A 21,348-nucleotide genomic window follows, 5' to 3' on the forward strand; every position below is an offset into this window, starting at 1 on the left:
ATCTAGTGATCTTAGTTTTTACTGCCAAATAGAAAACCAAAAATATTTTTATATGCTTCGAATTTTTTAAATCTATTTTGAAGTGAAAAATAATCTTGTCTATTATGTATAAAAGTAATCAACTTTAAAGAACTTTTCGAAAGATTTTTAGATTTAATTATCAACATTCGCATAAAATTGTTATTTCTTATATATCATACGTTTCTTATGAAATTCGGGTTCGATATTCATTTCAAGTGCAATTTTCTAGGTAGAAATCATAGCAGTATATTTGTTAAAGAAAGAAATCAAACTTTTTCATTTTACATAATTCTTTTTTTAAACTTATACATAGTCTATTAGGTGTAACAAAAAAATGAGGCCCCTATAAATATGGGGCCTAAAGCGATTGTTTTACTTGCTTTATAGAAAGGTCACCCTTGATAACAACCAAAAAATATCGAAACAAACAAGACTGTTATAGAGATGTTTGACTTTATAATTGTTCCTATTAAGAACGAAAGGAATTTTTTTAACTTCTGACACTTATGGTTTAAAGATGATATAACATTTGTTAGATTACAAAATCTTATTACTAAGAATAACATAGAAAGTTTAAATTAAACTATTTATAAATTTAAGAAGTTATTCTTTCAACGGATTAAAAAAATATTGTGATACAAAGTAGAACAAAGGGGATTAGAATTCTTTATTGTTGATCTGTCTTGATTCAATCTACAAATAGTTCAACATTTATATACTATTCTGTGCTCTCTATATCTCTACATTTTTCTCTCCCCTCCCACAAAAAAAAGAAGAAAGAAAAATCGGGTTTTCCGCTTAGAATGATACTTGGACTGAGAAGCAAAATCATACCACTTCCTGATCATAAGCTGGGAAATATCAAATTAGGTTCAGTGACCAGTAAGACACATAATTTTGATTACTATACGCTACAAGAAGATAAGTATCATTCAATTCTTTTTTTAACTAATTTCAATCTCTTTTTTTCAATGTTTCCTTGTTCGAAGAAGATGCAATTTGCCACAAACCATGTAGAGTAAGATGCAGCCACAGTACTGCTTCATCAATGGTAAGCTAAGAGGCTTTTCTGTTCCATTTTCATATTATTTAATTAAAAGGATTATTTGCACTGTATGACCCTTTCCTGTTCTATCTGCGGGCAAATTCGCCCATTGAAGTAATTGAGACAGAATGTAAATAGTGACCTTAGAAAAGGTTATTTTGTGTAAATGTCCCTTAGTAAAACAGTAGTTGTTGCAGGAAGAGGCAAAGGAGAGAATAAGGGAAACATTTGGAAAAATTGAGCTATCTCCTTATTCCTATGATACAGCATGGGTAGCTATGGTCCCTTCAAGATATTCTATGAACCAACCATGTTTTCCTCAGTGCTTGGATTGGATTCTTGAAAATCAAAAAGAAGATGGATCTTGGGGCCTAAATCCTAGCCATCCATTGCTTGTCAAGGACTCCCTTTCTTCCACTCTAGCATGTTTGCTTGCCCTTCGCAAATGGAGAATTGGAGATAACAAAGTCCAAAGAGGTAAATGACGTAGAGTTTAAAGAAGAACCATTTTTTTTCTTTTCGTCTAATCTTAAATATGTCACTACATTTATTGGATGATAAAACAAGAAGTTTAAAACTAAACATTGTACAAACACTTATTCATTTTGAAACAGACTTAAAGAAATAATGTCATCTGCATGGGAACAAATATTTTAATTTTTTCTCCATAGTGTCACAATAACCAAGTCCAAAGAGGTAAATGACACCGAGTTTAAAGAAGAACGGTTTTTTTCCCCTTGAATTTGTAATTCTTAAATATGCAATGACATTTATTGGGTTACAAAACAAGAAATTCAAAGTTAAATTTCGTTCAAATATATAACGTATCACTCATTGTGGAATAGACTTAAAGAAATAACATCATTTGAATGGAGAAGAGATAGTAATTTTTTCTGTATCAGAGTATTCTAATTTTAATTGTTCACACATCAGTTATCTTATTCGAAGGTTTTGGTTTTAGTCTCCTTCTATGTACTAATAAATTTTGTTTTTAATATATAAAGTAGGGGTTAATGCCAAACCCCCTATGGCTTCAATTAAAAAGATTGAATTACGGGGGAAGCAAAAACTAAACTATGAGAAGGAAAGATATATACTTCCTGCATCCAATGAGTATATCAAATCAAATACCTTAACCTTATCAGAAAAATATAAAGCGAGAAACAATATATATATATCACCTAACTATGGTCAAATAATAATGTATGGATCAAAGATACATAGCTTACATTCATTAGTTTGGTGTAAACATTGTTACATGTTATTATTGTCAATTATCTAGATGATGAGCAAACTCAAGTAATGCCATTGACTTGGTTCAAGAAAGAGTGAGCAAAGGAGTTTGCCTTTTGTAGTATTATTGCTTGAATAGTTCATTCATTTTCTTTCAGGCCTTGACTTTATTCAAACGCATGGTTGGGCAGTTGATAACGAGGATCAGATTTTACCTTTAGGATTTGAAATTATATTTCCCAGCATGATCAAGTATGCAGAGAAACTGAATTTGGATCTACCTTTGGATCCTAACCTTGTAAATATGATGCTCTGTGAACGCGAATTAACAATTGAAAGGTATGCTTCTTTATTAAATGGTCATTTTACATATTATGGAATTTATTAGTTTGCAGTCTTGCGCATGTCCCCTTCATGCAATGTTTCTTAATTATAAAACAATGCCAAATTTTAATAAAGGCCTAAGAGTAATCTAATAAGATGCATATATTAATAAAATAAAATAAAATAAATCAATAATCAAACATGACCAAGAGAAATATCAAAAAAACTTGGTAGAAATTGGAAAGGTAAATCGCCAGAATTAGAAAAAATGAATGGATATAGGCATGAAAGGAAATATCATAGACGGTAGGAGAGGTAAATATATTATAGTTAATAATTTTTTCAAAGAAAGAAGTTTACACAGCTACTCATCCGTCCAAACAGTACAAAGCAACATGAAATTTGAAATTACTCATAAGTAAATAATTACACCCTCTTTTCCAATTTATAGAACAAGATTTTCTTTTTAGTCCGTTTTAAAAAGAATAGCGACTTTCTAAATTTGAAAAAATTTTAACTTAAACTTCTTGTTTTATCCTTAATAAAAAAAATTTATAGCCACACAAATATCTATAATTTTTTATAAACCAACCCATAGTCGGATTCTGAATGATAAAGCAAGAAAATAGTTTTAAATTCGTAGAGTACAAAAGTTTCACTTCTAATGATTTTTTTTTTTTTTGCTAATCTAATGAAAATATGACTGCAACACGCACCCCCTCCAAATGCACGCCAACAAATTATAAATAAAAAAAAAAATAAAAAAAAAAAGGAGAGAGAAAGAGAGATGATACAGCAATTTGACTTAGTATGTATTTGATTTTGATACTCTAGCTTCAACTTAATTACACCATACTAATAAATATCTTACATCACTAAACTCATCTTTGTTGGGCCATCTTTTAACCATTAGAGCCCTAAAGAAGGGATTCGAGGGGAATATGGCAAATGTTGAATATTTTGCTGAAGGGCTCGGTGAATTATGTCATTGGAAAGAGATGATAATGCTTCATCAGAGACACAACGGATCGTTATTTGATTCACCAGCCACTACTGCAGCTGCTTTGATTTTCCATCAGCACGATGAGAAATGCTTTGGGTACTTGAACTCAATCTTGAAACTGCATGAGAATTGGGGTATGCACTAATACGATCATCTTAGCACTTCAAGATTATCTGCCTAATTAGGAAATTACTTTTCATTTCTCTTCTTAGAAATCGTTGGGGTTAAGTTTTAGTTATGTTAATTATGTTAATATATGTTTACTATATGTTTCATAGGAAACTATTAGTTTTAGGATAGTAGAAAATATAAAGAACTTTTATTGATAAGAAAATTTATGTTAGTATGTTAATTTAGCGCTTGTGACATCCTTACCGCTTGTCCACACAAGTACGAATGTACATCTACGAACAAATCACATATAGAGTCAAATCATGCTTTAGAGAGAATCCCCAAAAAGAGTTAGTCTAATAAATTTACCTCTCAAGTCCAAGCTCTAACATAGTACTACGATGCTCCAATTTATTTTAAAAGCTCAAACGTCGTCAACAAGTGAATATCTACATATATGAGTTCATATGTCAATAATGCATCACAACAATACCAATTAATTAGTACGTACTCCCTCAGTTCCAATTTATGTGAACTTATTTCCTTTTTGGTCTGTTCCAAAAAGAATGACCCCTTTCTAAATTTGGAAACAATTTAGCTTAAACTTACAATCCTACCCTTAATGAGAAACTTTTATGATCACACAATACTCTTGGCCCCTTTTTAACTTGTTTAGAACCACAAATTCCAAAAGTCTTCATTTTTTCTTAAACTTCGTGCCCAGTCAAACAAGTTCACATAAATTGGAACGGAGGGAGTATCACTTAGGTCCAACTTCACATGACTTTCACAAAAATTCTTAGTTCACCATTGAACATCAATCCTTGAATTTTAACTCCAATTCATCTATTAAATGTGTTATGGAATCTAGTCATTGTGAGCACGTGATTTTTGCCTTACGAAAAATTACTCCAAAATAAATCAAAATAAATTTCTTGTACTGTGTAATTTCTGAATTTGCGTGGTGTTAAATATTTGTTTATGCCCGTAAAATGTTTGCTTTGTTATAATTAAACAAAATTAAAATAAAATACATGTTGCATGCATATAGGATTTAATTATGCATTTAAGAGATAATTTAAATAAAAAAAAACACAAAAATATGCATTAGTTCTATTTTAAATGTTTCACTGTGTGATTGATGTTTTTTCTATGTGTTAAATAATTATTATAGAGTAATTAATATTTTTTGTGTAAGGTTAAAAATTGTTTATAATTTTATTAGGATTTTTTTTATTTACTAATAAAATTAGAAAAAAAAATTGAAAAAGGAAATAAAAATTGGACCTGGATTTAAATCCAGGCCCAAAACAAATTACACTTCCTCAGCCCAATCCAAACAACCTGTCCGGTCCAGTCCCAAGCTAAGACAAAACGACGTCGTTTGGTCACCTCTCATCAAGAAACCGTTCGATCAAATCCAATCAACGGACAAGATACATTACCCTTACCCGTAACCCGTTACCCGATCCATTAACCCGATTCAGTCCGACCCCAACTTTAAACCAAACGACGTCGTTTGATTTAATGAATTAATCTCAGCCATCCATCCTTCCTAATCCAACGGTCCATATCCACCCACCATTCCCCTATATAAACCCGTAACCCTTTACCCGGCCCCCTAACTAAACACCCCCCCCTCTCCGCTCCTGTTCATCATCGTCCCAAACCCCCACTCTTAACCCTAGCCGCCCTAGGATTCCACCGCCTGAAACCCGGCGGCATCAACGCCGCCGGTCACCAACTTAACACCCTAGGACCCCATGAACACCCTCTATCCGAATATGTTACCAGCTTGGTTCAAATCTCCCTAGAGATTCTCGAATCTTCATTTGAAGATTCGAGCCAAGTTCAGATCTAGACCTAACAGTCCCAAATCGACACCACAGCTCCACCTAGTCACCCTGAATATGGATCTATCATTTGTTTGGTTCGAATCAGTTCGGAACTCCTCGAATCTTCTTTTGAAGATTCGGACCAAACAAAAACAGACTCAGATCCGTTTCAAACTAACACCAAATAACCCCTAGGCTACCCACACCCTCGTATCATGTTTGGTTCCCTGCAAATCTGCCTAGAAATGTTCGGATTTAAGATCCAAGAACCTGAAACCTTAAAAATTTCCAATCTTGGAATTTTTCCGATTTCAAGTAAAAGATTGAGGTTTAATCGACCTTAGTCGAAGTATTTTCAGTGGAAAATACTTCGACTAAGGTCTGTTTGATTTCAAACAAAAATCCGAAGCTGAGTTGGGATCGAGTCTGATTAAAGTTCAGAGGTATTTTTCTATTTATTTTGTGTATTCTATGTGTATTGTTGTCCGTATTAATAGCTTGTTAATTTTTCATATTTGTTTTGATCAATTCTGTCATTTCTGTCTATTTAATCCGAATGTGAATTGTTTCTGTTGGTTATGGTTATTTACAATGTGTGTAATCGACTCGATTAAGTTCGTCGATTAATTATATTACGAATTTTTTCATTTCTGAAAATGTTGACTAAAACAGTCTGCTTCTATTATTTTAGACTAATTATTGACAAATGTTGTAAATAGTCAATTGATTAATGCTCGTCAATTAAGTCATGATTGTCTGTGAATCAGTGAATTCAAATGTATGTTGTATATGTTATTGTCTGAACATTAAAGTTTCAGGACATTGTCAGTATTGACAATGATCCTGTGTGTGTTTGATTCTAGTTCAGTATTAAGTCCAGTCTGAATTGGTTTGATAATTGCAGTAATATGTTGTTAGTTCTGAATTCAGTATAATATTGCTGAAATATCCAGTTTGAATTCAAGTTTGCAAAAGTTGGTCAAATGCAATTGTGTTAGGAAGTTAATAGGATTGGTTATAGCTGTAAATCAGGAGATAACTAAGTTTGTACAGATTTTAGAATCTGTTTTGCTGTAGGTTCTGATTTTGTTTTCAGTAATAACACTAGGATTTCAGGGGCATTTCTGGGAATGAGCAGTAAAAAACAGGGTGTTAGTACTAGTATATTATAATGTAATGTTAGTTGCTATTAGTTAATAATACTAATAGGGAACAAGGGATAATGGGCTGCTGAAAATCAGGGAAAAGTTAGCCTAATGGGATTTAAAGTGGAAAAACAGATTTTAATGGAAATTTTCTGTTTTTAAAAGATAAAGGGGGTCCAGGCAGCACTTAAAAAGAAAGGGGCTGACCTGTATAAATACAGGAAGCTGGACAGATTTAAAAACTCAGATTTTTAGGACTAAGATTTTGAAGAAAGGAAAAGAACTCAGATTTTTTTTAAAAAGGAAAGATAGGAGAGTTTTGAGCAGTTTTCAGAGGGAGGGAAATCAGTTTTCAGAAGAAGATAGTTTGAGAGATTTTAGAAGAGGAAGAAGAAACAGAAAAGGAACAAAAAGAACAGTCATACACACACACAGATATACAGCAGCAGAAACAGAAAAATCAAAAAAAAAAATGGGAATTTGAAACTGAAAAGAAATTGAAATCTGAAATATTGTTTCTTTTGTTGAATCTGTTCAACCTTACTTGGTTCCATTGATTCAGTTAACATCTAAAGTATCTTTTAAAAATAACTATACTGTGCATCTGTTTTCTTCGGATCTTATTATTGTTTAAATTTGTGGGAATACCGGTATTTGGCTGAATTTGTTACTGCTGCCACTGCTGAAATTTACTCCTTCCACCTTCATTTTCAGGTACATGTCTTTTAAATTTTAAGATTGGAAAGAGATTCAACATGACTCATCAATGAAGTTTGAATTGAAATGTTATTTTCCAATTGTCCAAGTTCATTAGTTCTAATTTCATTTTTATGTTAGTTAACTAAATAGTAAATTCAATTTGATAGCTATGAGTTAAATTGTCTTATTTTGAAATTCATATAAAGTTTTGTAATAATGTTAGCTATTCCGAAATCTCATTGGTATAGATATATGTGAATTGTCAAAACAGGGAGTGAAGGCATAAAAATGGGCCATTGATTACATCCCATAATACCATTAGTTGAATGTAATGATTAAGAAGTTACATTAGTAGAATATCTTGTAACAAATATGATTTTTTTTGTTTAGGTTGGTATAAGTTATTATATGGTATGATGACAGGTATAATCATATGAGTAAAGTAAGTTGGTATAGCTCATCATGATGTTAAAACGTTATGAATATTTACGCCAAACAGTTAGGTTATATGTAAGGTAACTTTGTTGAATTAACTTGCATAATAACGCCTTTTCTATAAATTTGATGCTTATCTACTTTCATAAAACAAAGTGACCAAATAATTAGGTCTATTAAGATTAAAACGAGCATGTGAGAATAAAGTTGATTTGTATATACATAAATGGCAACTTCTTAAATCAATGGTAATTAAAAATAGAATTTGCATTAAATAATCATGAAAATTCCCGGAAATATTTCCTTCCTTTATGAATTATTTATTTTCGGTTTCATATGCAATTTATTCTTTGGCATATTTATATATGTCACATTTGTTTTAAAGTTAGTACTAATCATATTTTTATTCTGTCTTTTGAATTTGAATAATTGGAATGAATATGATTTATATTCGGAAATTATAATCAATGGTCGATATTTAATAAATTGTGGATTATTTTCCAAAAATTTAAAGAACATCTTAAAACGAGGTTTCTCGTGCTATAACAAACATTTTTTTTTAATTCCATAATATCATCACAAATATGTTGCGCAATTAGGGATACGTTCGCGTACCCCGATTATACTTTAAAAACAAAATTTTGAATTATGCGTACGCGCAATTTCGAATGATTATTTAATAAAAAGGATTTTTCTAAAAGCATTAAATCAATTTCATAAAAATCCAATATGTACGGTTCATTATTTAAGAAAAATAATCATTCTTGATTCAGCGCATTTTCGAAAAAATGTGCTTAATAAATATATTGTCAAAAGTAATTGTGTACACGTGCGCGTGACACAATTCCACATTTTTTTTAATTTACAACACGAATATACGTACGCGTAATTCGATTCAAAGAAGGTCCTTAATCACGATAAGTATAAGCGGTAGTAAAATCAGATAACATCAATATATTTAATAAAATCAAGATGATTAAGCCAATAATAAAAACAGTTAAGCGACCGTGCTAGAACCACGGAATTCGGAAATGCCTAACACCTTCTTCCGGATTAACAGAATTCCTTACTCAGGATTTTTGGTTCGCAGAAAAATAAACAGAGTCATATTCTCCTCGATTCAGGGATTATAATTGGTGACTTGGGACGCCTCAAAATTCCCAGGTGGCGACTCTGAAACAAATAAACAAATCCCGTTTCGACTGTCCTTTAATTGGAGAAAACTCCCCACGCGCCCCGCGGGCGCGGGAAAAAGGAGGTACGACAGCTCTGGCGACTCTGCTGGGGACCGAACCCGGAATCTCTGGTTCAGGGTTTAAAGAATTCAAGCTTAAAATATCTGTTTTATTGGCTTTACTTACTATATAATTTTCAACTGTTTATATGCTAATATGCTAAATGTTTTTTTTTACCGCTTTAATATTATTTGAATTGTGAATATATACAACTGCTACGAAACCCCCTTCTTTCTGAGTCTTCTGAATTTATGGTGTACACGTGCGCGTGACCCACCTTTCTGTTAAAGTCATACCAAATAAGACGGAGTTGGGACAAGTAACTAGGCCGGGCAGACTTTCGTGCTCCCGGTACGTTGCCCCCGCTTCGGCTCAAACTGTCCGTTTGGGTAAGCCAGGTTTAGAACAATCAACCTAAGGTTTTACACTTAGAATAACTCAGCCATGTACCGGATCCCTAGTAGGAACGAATATTTGCATCATATGCATTTGCCCTTGGAGACTCAACACAGGGGTTGGGTCTGTCTAGGACAGGTGAACCCAAAATTAAAAGACCATCATGATGCATCCTACTTGCTACTTGTGCATTCATTTGCCTCAAACATGCTTGTTGACCAGCTTAAATAAAATCATGGTAAGAAGCAAGGAATAAAATGGGTTGTTTTAAAATTTTCGAAAAAAAATAGTTTTAAATTTTGAAATAAAAATATTTAATGAAAAAAAAAATTCGAAAATAAATTTTAGTATAAATTTTCCCAAAATAAATTTTGACTTTATTAAAATTAAATTTCAGATACAAAATGAGCACTACACAAAGCCCCTCATCCACAAGTACTGAGGAATTTTTATGTCAGCTTCAAATGTGGTGGTATGATTTAGGCGAAGACGGTCAAAAATGGGTCGTCAAGCATTTGGGAAATCTCACGGACATTATGAAAGTTGAGCCTCGAGATGATCTGATTACGGCATTAGTAACTTTCTGGGACCCTGTTCACAATGTGTTCCGTTTCTCTGACTTCGAGCTTACTCCTACATTAGAGGAGGTAGCTGGCTATGTTGGTTTTGACGGAAGTTTAAGAAATCAAAGCTTGATATTCACAAAGGCTCCTTCAATACATCGATTCTTCGGTCTTCTGAACATCAGCAGTCAAATCAGGAAAAGCAATGTCATCAATGGATGTTGTTCCTTCAACTTTTTGTATTCCAGATTTGGAAAGTCAGATGGGTTCGAAATTCATGAGAAAGGCCTTACTAATAAGCAAAACAAAGACACTTGGCAGATACACCGACGATTTGCTTTCATGGTGGCTTTTCTAGGAGTCATGGTCTTCCCAAATAAAGAGCGAACAATTGATATTCGCACCGCAAAAATTGTGCAAATCCTCACCACTAAAGAAAATCACACCCTTGTCCCCATCATTCTGTCAGATATTTATCGGGCTTTGACTTTATGCAAATCAGGGGCGAAGGTTTTCGAAGGATGCAAAATTTTGTTGCAAATGTGGGTGATTGAACATCTCCAACAACAACCCAAGATCATACAGTATGGGTCGAACAGAGCTAATTGCATCGAGAGCTATGAGGAAAGAACAAAAAATTACCAAGCTCCAGAAGGGATAGAAGCATGGGTATCTCATCTAAAGGCTTTAACGGCAAATCAAATTGAATGGACTCTGGGATGGCTCCCGATGAGAGAAGTAATACATATGTCAACCTCAAATAGTTATCTACTACTATTGGGATTGAGAAGCATTCAGCCATATGCACCACTAAGAGTCCTAAGGCAACTAGGGAGATATCAAATAGTTCCTGATGAGGAAGATTTGAGTATGCAAGTAATCGAATTACACCCAGAAGCCACTATTCCCGAAGCTCTACTTCAGCAGATGTGGAATGGGTGCCGATACTTGAAAAGTGATACTCAAGTCCTAGACGCTACCAAGGGTGAGATAAATCCTGGATATGCAAGGTGGTTCGAAAAGCGGTCCCGCGTGGATGATGCACCGGAACCTGAGCTAAAAAGGCCAACAAAAAGACCCCATGTTCAAAATTTCAATGATAAAATCCAAGAGCGGTTAATCTGGGGAGAAAAAGAAAAAGGGTACAAAGCCACTATCCATGCCCTAAAAGAAAATCTAAGAAGCCTCAGTTTGGAGAAAGATTTGCAAGAACAAGAAGCCAAAGGCGAGAAAAAGAGTCTAGCTTGTGAGAATGAAAATCTTCATGCTAGATTCCAAAAAATGAAAAGAGTCTCTGAAACGCCAAAGAGAAGCTGGAAAGATCAAAAAACCATCTCCAATCTCTTCGAAAAAATGCAAGATTTTGACTCCATTCTTGCAGAAAACGAAAGGGCATTGAGCAAAGCAAAAGAAAGGATCCAACAATTAAATGAAGAAGCCAGATCTAACAAGGAACGCCAGGATAGGCAATCCGAAAAAGACAAGGCTCAATTCAAGAAGGAAAAAGACTATTGGATGCGATCAGAAGACCAGCTTCGTGCACAACTAGAAGAGGCAAGAAGATGCAACAGAGAATACCAACAAGCAGACCTCGACAGGGAAAGATCACAAGCAAGATTAGAGCAGGCCAGACTCCGAGCTCTATTAGAATCAGCTTTAGATCGTGAAAACCGTGTCAGAGACATAGCCACCACTCGTCAGCAGCAATTGCAAGACCAAGACCAACGTCTCCAAGGTTTCAGGGCACAAGTCCACGACTTGGCAGTCTTCACATCTCAAAGTTATGTAAACTGCCAAGGAATGGATTATGAAAGGTTTACAGAGCATGCGCCCACTTTTGCTCGTCATCTAGCAATAGAGTTGGAAAGGATGTATCGTACGCTGGGAGGCCATCCAGGTCAAGCCCCACATTGAGCAGATAATCCAATATTAGAGAACAAAAGTGGAAAGTGGGGCATTTTGTGAGATGTTATGAATTGTATCTTTTATTCTGATTTAAGTGTGTGTGTTTCAAGCTATTTTCTTAAAGTTTTCGAATGTAATTCCATCTTTGTGTAATAAATAAACATGATTGACTTTGGTCCGAACTACGCAAGGTCTGATTCATGTTTGACATAATACATAGGCAATCTCTAAGAGTCGACCACCACGATAAAGATATCTGTAATAAATAAAAGTGAATAACAATAAAAAATTTCAAAAGCTGGGACGATACAAGCAACCGAGCGAATGCATAATAGAAAGGGATTATTTGTCTAGGAGCATTGCATCTCAACGTGTGATTATATATGTGTTAAACTCTCGAAACTAACAAGTTTGTTCATTTTCAGAATTCAACCAGTTAGTTTCTCTAAAGAGTATACTGGCATATTATCACTATCACACAAGATCAAAAGGACCAATACCCGAAAGTATGTCTATCCCAGATGTTGACACAAGTATGGAGATAGAAGAGATGGATGTCGGGAAAATGAAAGAAGAAATGCTTAAGCTCAAGCAGCAAATGGCAGAAATGTATCAAGCTTGGTCTACAGGACAGTTGCCCCCATCTTACCCAAATAACCCTGCTCCATCAATAATCCAAACTCAGGATAATATCACCACTGAATTATCCCCAAGTTTCCCCATTTATCAGCACTACCGAGGCACCACCTCTCAGACACCACAGTCTCCACCTCCAAAACCAGTTCCGTACCTTCCTCCACCTATGACTCCTGTTTTTGTAGCACCTCCCCTGCTACATTTCACAAATCTCCTAGTGAGCCTACATTTCAGGCCCAAGACAACCAATATTACCCCCCGGAGCCCACCTTCAAAGCCTCCGAAATCAATTCACCTGCTCCTCAGTTTGATCTCCCAACCGAAATTAACAAGCCAGCCAAAAATGCTGAACAAGAAGAGATGTTCAGGAAGGTCAAAAGTCTAGAACAGTCGTTCCGAGACATGCGAGGATTAGGTGGGCAAGTCAGTGTAGCCTACAAAGATTTATGCTTATTCCCTAATGTACAATTGCCATTTGGCTTCAAGATGCCCAAATTTGACCTATACAGCGGGCACGGCGACCCAGTAGCCCACCTAAGGGGTTTCTGTAGCAAGATGCGAGGAGCTGGGGGAAAGGATGAATTATTGATGGCTTACTTCAGTCAAAGTCTAAGCGGATCAGCTTTGGAGTGGTATACACGCCAAGACCATGGAAGATGGTACACCTGGGATGACCTGGCACAGGCATTCGCATACCATTTCCAATACAATCTGGAAATCATCCCAGATCGATTATCTTTGACCAAATTTGAGAAGAAACACAATGAAAGTTTCAGAGAGTATGGTTTTCGGTGGAGAGAACAGGCGGCAAGAGTGGATCCTCCTATGAAGGAGAGCGAAATGGTAGACTACTTCCTCCAAGCCTTGGAACCAACTTACTACGCCCACTTGGTTTCAGCGGTTGGAAAATCATTCAACGAGGTAGTGAAGATGGGAGGTATGGTAGAAGAAGGCCTCAAGACAAACAAAATCATGAGCTATTCAGCAATTAAAGCAACTACTCAAGCTATTCAAGGCGGGGTAGGAGGAATCGGAAGAAAGAAGAGGGAGGAAGCAACCGTAGTTGATTCAGGAATTTGGCCAGGACCCAGGGGTTCACCGCTTTACTATAATCAGCAACGACCTCGCCAATCAGCTTACCACCATGATTCATCCCAACATTACTATCACCCTTCAGAGCCTCATTTCGCCATTAACCACGCTCAAGCATACAATCAGCCACCTGTTCACACCAATTGGCGTGCTCCTGTCACACCAAATACCTACCCCCGAGCTTATCCCGGACCAGGTTTCAGGCCTAGACCAGCATTCAGGGGAGAAAGGGAACAGAAAAAGAAAACTTACACTCCATTGGGAGAGTCTTACACTAGTCTGTTCCACAGGCTGAGACAGTTAGACATGTTGAGACCAATACAATCCAAGCTACCCAATCCTCCACCAAAGAATCTGGATTACACCATTAGCTGTGAATATTGCTCCGGTACACCAGGCCATGATACAGAGAAATGTTGGCATTTGAAAAATGCAATACAAGAGCTGATTGATACTAATAAAATCGAGGTTCAAACCCCCGAAGCTCCAAATATCAATAGAAATCCAATGCCAGCCCATCAAGAGGCTAATATGATAGAAATCATACAAGCTGATGGGGAGACAAAGAAGCCGTCACAAACTGTCATGATGATCAAGTCTCATGAAACCAAGCCAGATAAGCAGTTAATGGAGGAGAAGCCGGTGTCTAAGCATAACAAGAATGGTGGTGAACCGTCTATGATAGTCGATGAGGGATCATCGAACAAAGTTGCCGCAAAACAAGAGAGGACAAAGGTGATAGTACCAGGGGTTGCTAACAAACCCGTCGTAATTGTGGAAGGAGCACGTACAGATCGGGTTATTATTGCACCTGTAATTCAGCTGCCAATCATCAACAACAAAGCCATCCCATGGAATTATGAACGGGTGACCGTAATGTACAAAGGCAAAGAAATCAAGGAAGAAGTGTGTGAGGTACAAGGCTTGACTCGATCGGGAAGATGTTTTACTCCCGAAGAGTTGAGAAAAACTAAAAACAATCCAATGCCCACGAAGAAAGCTGTGACGGAAGAAGAGGCGGAGGAGTTTTTAAGAAAAATGAAGCTCCATGATTATTCTGTTGTGGATCAATTAAAGAAGACCCCCGCTCAAATTTCATTGTTATCATTACTGATCCATTCAGAGGAACACCGTCTGGCATTGATGAAAATCCTGAATGAAGCTCATGTTCCTGAAAAGATCTCTGTAAATCATTTGGGCAAAATAGCCAACAGAATCTTTGAGACGAACAGGATTACATTTGCTGATGATGAATTACCTGTGGAAGGTACCGAGCACAACAGAGCTCTTTACCTCACCGTGAAATGTGAAAACTCCGTAGTAACCCGGGTATTGGTCGACAATGGGTCCAGTGCAAACATATGCCCTCTCTCCACTTTAAACAAATTAAAAATTAAAGAGGAGAGGATTCAAAAGAACAGTATCTGCGTACGAGGATTTGACGGTGGAAGTAGAGATTCATTTGGCGACATAGTGTTGGAACTAACTATAGGGCCAGTTGAATTCACAATGGAATTCCAAGTTTTGGACATGACTGTTTCTTACAACTTGTTGTTGGGTCGACCATGGATCCATGCTGCTAAAGCAGTCCCGTCAACATTACATCAGGTTGTCAAGTTTGAATGGGACCATCAAGAAATAGTCGTGCATGGAGAAGAAAATTTAAATGCTCACAACAGCACCATTGTACCAGTCGAGGGAGCAGAAATTGACCAAGGACCATGGGTATACCAAGTGTCAGACACAGTGTCGGTAGAGAAAATTCCAGAAGGAAAATACCTTGCGAATCCAAAGGTATCCTCTACATCAGTCATGGTAGCTTATGAAATGCTGAAGAATGGCTTTATACCCGGCAAAGGTCTGGGCTTATCTTTGCAAGGAATTGTACAACCAGTATCTCTCCCCGAGAACTGGGGAACATTCGGTTTAGGGTTCACACCTACCACCAATGACGTGATAAAGGCCAGGAAGTTGAAACACCAAGCATGGGTTCTTCCAAAACCAGTACCACAGCTGTCGAAGTCTTTTGTCAATACCGGCGCTAAAAATCGCCCGGTAACAACAATTCCTAAATCCCGGATCAATCCTGAGGAGGAATTAATTGAAAGGTTCGAGAAATTGTTTGGTGATGTGAATATGTTGGAAAGCAGAGAAGAGTGTAGCAATGCAGAAGTTCAATTCGTTGGACCGAAAACAAAGCTCAATAATTGGGAAGCCACTCCTATCCCAATTCGAAAGGAGTCTTGGTAGTTTATTTTGATTTTCTTTCAGTTTGTTTGGGTTATTTCAAGGTTGTAATCCCAAAATTTATCTTACAGTTGGTTTGAAGCGTGCAAAACCTTGTTATCTTTCATTATCCAATAAAAAGCAGTTTCCTTTTTATTATCATTCCTAATAGCTTTCTTTTCTTTTTCTTCTTTTTTGTACAGTTCTTTTTATGCTGGCTCTAGTGATATGGCATGCATGAGGAATCTTCAGCCCAGTCTTAAAAATCAATCTGATTCCGAAATATTAATTCAAGAAACATATTGTGATTATGAATCAGAATATGATGAAGATGAGGTTTTTGAAGAGATTAGTAAAGAGTTAATTCACTTTGAGGAAAAAATCAAACCTAACTTGAATGATACCGAGGATGTCAATATAGGGGACACGAGTAATGTCCGAGAAACTAAAATAAGTGTCCATCTCGAGCCAAAAATCCGAGAGGATTTAATTAAAGCACTCATAGAATTCAAAGATGTTTTTGCATGGTCATATGACGATATGCCGGGCTTGAGCACTGATTTAGTGGTCCACAAATTGCCCACCGATCCAATGGTGCCTCCTGTCAAGCAGAGGCTGAGAAAATTCAAGCCTGATATGAGTGTGAGAATTAAAGAAGAAATCACCAAACAATTGGAAGCAAAGGTCATTCGAGTCACTCGATATCCTGTTTGGTTAGCTAATATCGTTCCTGTGCCAAAGAAAGACGGCAAAATTAGAGTATGCGTCGACTATCGCAATCTCAACAAAGCAAGTCCAAAGGATAATTTCCCATTACCCAATATCCATATCTTGATCGACAATTGTGCCAAGCATGATATAGGATCTTTCGTGGACTGTTATGCCGGATATCATCAAATTCTAATGGATGAAGAAGATGCAGAAAAGACGGCATTCATCACACCATGGGGAACTTATTGCTACAGGGTAATGCCATTCGGTTTGAAGAACGCCGGAGCAACCTATATGAGAGCAATGACCACAGTGTTTCATGATATGATACACAAGGAAATTGAGGTATACGTGGATGATGTAATCATAAAATCAAAGCATCAGACCAACCACGTTGGGGATTTGAGGAAGTTCTTCTTAAGACTTCGCAGGTACAACCTCAAGCTTAACCCTGCCAAGTGCGCATTCGGAGTTCCATCTGGAAAATTGCTGGGATTCATAGTCAGTCGACGAGGCATCGAGCTAGACCCATCAAAGATCAAAGCCATCCAAGAACTGCCACCCCCAAGAAACAAAACTGAAGTAATGAGTTTGTTGGGAAGGTTAAATTATATCAGTAGGTTTATTGCTCAGCTCACAACAACCTGCGAGCCAATTTTCAAATTGTTAAAAAAGGATGCTGCAGTCAAATGGACCGATGAGTGTCAGGAAGCGTTCGATAAAATAAAAGGGTACTTATCAAACCCACCCGTGTTGGTCCCGCCAGAGCCAGGAAGACCTTTGATTCTTTACTTGACGGTTTTGGAAAATTCATTTGGTTGTGTATTGGGGCAGCATGACCTTCACTGGCAGAAAAGAACAGGCCATCTACTACCTTAGCAAGAAGTTCACAGCTTATGAGGTTAAGTATACTCATCTGGAAAAGACATGTTGCGCCCTAACATGGGTAGCTCAAAAATTGAAACACTATTTGTCATCCTACACTACTTACCTCATTTCTCGTTTGGATCCCTTGAAATACATTTTTCAAAAGCCTATGCCAACGGGAAGACTTGCAAAGTGGCAGATATTGCTCACGGAATTCGACATCGTCTATGTGACTCGGACTGCAATGAAGGCTCAAGCACTGGCCGATCATTTAGCCGAAAACCCGGTCGATGAGGAATATGAGCCGTTGAAGACTTATTTTCCTGATGAAGAAACAATGCATATCGACGAGGTGGAACAAATCGAAAAACCTGGCTGGAAACTTTTCTTTGATGGAGCCGCCAACATGAAAGGAGTAGGAATAGGAGCTGTAATCATTTCTGAAACAGGGCATCACTATCCTGTTACGGCTCAATTGCGATTTTATTGCACCAATAATATGGCTGAATATGAAGCTTGCATTTTGGGGTTAAGGCTAGCTGCAGACATGGGTATCCGAGAAATCTTAGTCATGGGAGATTCGGATCTTTTGATACATCAAATTCAAGGAGAATGGGAAACCCGAGATTTGAAGCTCATACCATACCGACAATGTCTACATGATCTTTGTCAGCGGTTTCAATCAGTGGAATTCCAACATATTCCAAGAATCCATAATGAAGTTGCTGATGCATTGGCTACTCTAGCATCAATGTTGCACCATCCAGACAAAGCTTATGTGGATCCAATACATATTCAAATCCACAATCAGCACGCTTATTGCAATATGGTTGAAGAAGAATTTGATGGAGAACCATGGTTCCACGACATCAAGGAATATATCAGGATGAGCATATATCCCGCACAAGCCACAGGAGATCAAAAGAGGACCATCAGGCGATTAGCAAATGGATTCTTCTTAAGCGGAGGAGTTTTGTATAAAAGAACACCAGATCTTGGATTATTAAGATGCATAGATGCCAGACAAGCTACAACTGTCATGGCTGAAATACATTCAGGAGTTTGCGGACCCCACATGAGTGGATATGTGTTGGCAAAGAAGATCCTACGGGCTGGTTACTATTGGCTTACCATGGAGAGAGATTGTATCAGTTTTGTACGCAAATGTCATCAATGCCAAATACACGGAGATTTGATTCATTCTCCACCATCCGAGTTGCACACAATGTCGGCACCATGGCCTTTCGTTGCTTGGGGCATGGATGTGATCGGACCAATTGAACCGGCAGCATCCAATGGACACAGATTCATTCTGGTAGCTATTGATTATTTTACCAAATGGGTTGAGGCCAAGACATTCAAATCAGTGACCAAGAAAGTTGTGGTCGATTTTGTCCACTCAAATATCATATGTCGATTCGGAATCCCGAAGGTGATCATCACGGATAACGGTGCTAATCTTAACAGCAACTTAATGAAAGAAGTATGTCAACAGTTTAAGATTACACATCGTAACTCTACCCCATATCGGCCCAAGGCGAATGGAGCAGTAGAAGCAGCCAACAAAAACATAAAGAAGATACTGCGGAAAATGGTAGAAGGTTCAAAACAATGGCATGAAAAATTACCCTTTGCATTATTGGGATACCGCACTACTGTTCGCACTTCAGTAGGAGCAACTCCTTATTTGTTGGTATACGGCACCGAAGCAGTAATTCCTGCAGAAATTGAGATTCCTTCCCTTCGGATCATTGCCGAAGCAAAGATTGATGATGATGAATGGGTCAAAACCCGTCTAGAACAGTTAAATTTGATTGATGAAAAACGATTGACCGCAGTATGCCATGGTCAATTATATCAAAGAAGAATAGAAAGAGCATACAACAAAAAGGTGCGTCCCCGGAAGTTCGAAGTAGGTCAGCATGTGCTGAAACGCATTCTTCCACATCAGGTTGAAGCAAAAGGCAAATTTGCTCCGAATTGGCAAGGACCATTCATTGTGACCAGAGTATTATCGAATGGTGCACTATGTTTAACAGATATTGAAGGCAAATGCATAGATATGGCGATCAATTCTGACGCGGTAAAGAGATATTATGCATAACTTTTGAATGTTTGTATTTAGCACTATTTCAAAGATTGAAATGACAAAGGCAATTTATTCTGCTGTCCAAACACTATACCATTTGCTTCCCCTTTGAGCCATACTTGTTTCTTTCCTAACCTCTCTTGGAATCAATAAAATAAAAAAAAAAAAAAATCTTCACTATTATGGAATGAACTACGTTTGACCTGATTCCTCAAAGAAGGATACGTAGGCGCCTCACGGCTCGGTCATAGGGTGCACAACATGCACAATGTGCACGGAAAAGAAATATCAAGAGACCCCAATCAAGAGACTGGGGCAAGAATTGTATTGGAAATAAGAAAAGATTCCAAGAGTTGTAATTTTAAACCCATACCACAGCTATTTAGCTTTTAATACCTTTTCCATTCCTAACCTTATACCAAAAAGACCTTTCGATCAATCTTAGAAAAATGCTGATGCAAGCAAATGAAGTGGTACAAACAAGGAAAGAAAGTAAAAATGAGAGAGTCTTATAGGTGAAAACCCACACGGGCACCATAAGGCGACGGAAGTGGAGAGAAAAGTAAAATGAGAGAGTCTTATTGGTGAAAACCTTCCCAGGCACCATAAGGCGAAAGGGAAGTGGAGAAGTGAAAAATGAGGAAAATTGATCAATGAAAACTCCTTGAGACAATTGAAAGGAGATTGATTAAAAGACTGGGTTGATTAATCCGAAATGCATACCCTGATCATTGGTGCCAGTAATTCCAATCAGATAAGTCTTTTATTCCTTTTCCAACAGTCATCCAAAAATTGGATTTTTCTTTTCATTCTATAATTGTCGAAATCAGCGTATTTCGCTACTAATAATCTTACTTTCTCCAAGCTTTGAGATAAATTTTATTCTAAACAAATAAGAAAGAATGTCAAGGTATACTACCAAGATTCAAGGTTACGAAATACAGCCACGAAAGGTGGGAAGATAAAATATGGATGTAAGAAAGGTGAAATCAAAAATGGATCAGCAAAGTCAGAAGGGGCATATGATTACAGTTAAAAGGTTTTGAAGGAAAACATACAGAGGGGAATCCTATAGTCAAGGATCAATTACAAAGACAAAACAGTCTTTTCAACCATTCCAAGGCAATAAAGAGAGACAAAGAGAAGCATCACCATCTGCAAGAATACCACAGCAAACCAACCTGCTTTAAACTAACGAAGTTTTCTTTGATTTAAAACAGGGGCAAGTATAATATTTGTGTCAGAAAATACCTGGTAAAGAGAATTAAAGAAGTCAGGCGTCCACCTGGAGAATGAGGATGAGAATTAAAGAAGTCAGGCGTCCACCTGGAGAATGAGGATAAGAATTAAAAAGTCAGGCGTCCACCTGGAGAATGAGGATGAGAAAAGAAGAAGTCAGGCGTCCACCTGGAGAATGAGGATGAAAAATTGAAGAAGTCAGGCGTCCACCTGGAGAATGAGGATGAGAAAAAGAAGAAGTCAGGCGTCCACCTGGAGAATGAGGATGAAAAATTTAAGAAGTCAGGCGTCCACCTGGAGAATGAGGATGAAAAATTGAAGAAGTCAGGCGTCCACCTGGAGAATGAGGATGAGAAAAGAAGAAGTCAGGCGTCCACCTGGAGAATGAGGATGAAAAATTGAAGAAGTCAGGCGTCCACCTGGAAAATGAGGATGAGAATTAAAGAAGTCAGGCGTCCACCTGGAGAATGAGGATGAAAAATTGAAGAAGTCAGGCGTCCACCTGGAGAATGAGGATGAGAAAAGAAGAAGTCAGGCG

General features: G+C 37.2%; 1 protein-coding gene across 1 annotated transcript in view; it reads left to right on the top strand.

The window, feature by feature from the left end:
* The first annotated feature begins 692 nt into the window (after positions 1-692).
* Positions 693-21,348, top strand: part of LOC104234679 (cis-abienol synthase, chloroplastic-like) — a 41,264-nt gene continuing 20,608 nt past the window's right edge. Inside the window, exons 1-5 of the mRNA XM_070163469.1 lie at positions 693-903; positions 1,011-1,072; positions 1,264-1,543; positions 2,458-2,638; positions 3,537-3,760. Coding sequence (XP_070019570.1) covers positions 825-903; positions 1,011-1,072; positions 1,264-1,543; positions 2,458-2,638; positions 3,537-3,760 — 826 coding nt within the window. The 5' untranslated portion in view covers positions 693-824. The remainder of the gene's footprint in view (positions 904-1,010; positions 1,073-1,263; positions 1,544-2,457; positions 2,639-3,536; positions 3,761-21,348) is intronic.

The sequence above is a fragment of the Nicotiana sylvestris genome, chromosome 12 (assembly GCF_000393655.2).
Source record: "Nicotiana sylvestris chromosome 12, ASM39365v2, whole genome shotgun sequence".
Classification (NCBI taxonomy): Eukaryota; Viridiplantae; Streptophyta; class Magnoliopsida; order Solanales; family Solanaceae; genus Nicotiana; species Nicotiana sylvestris.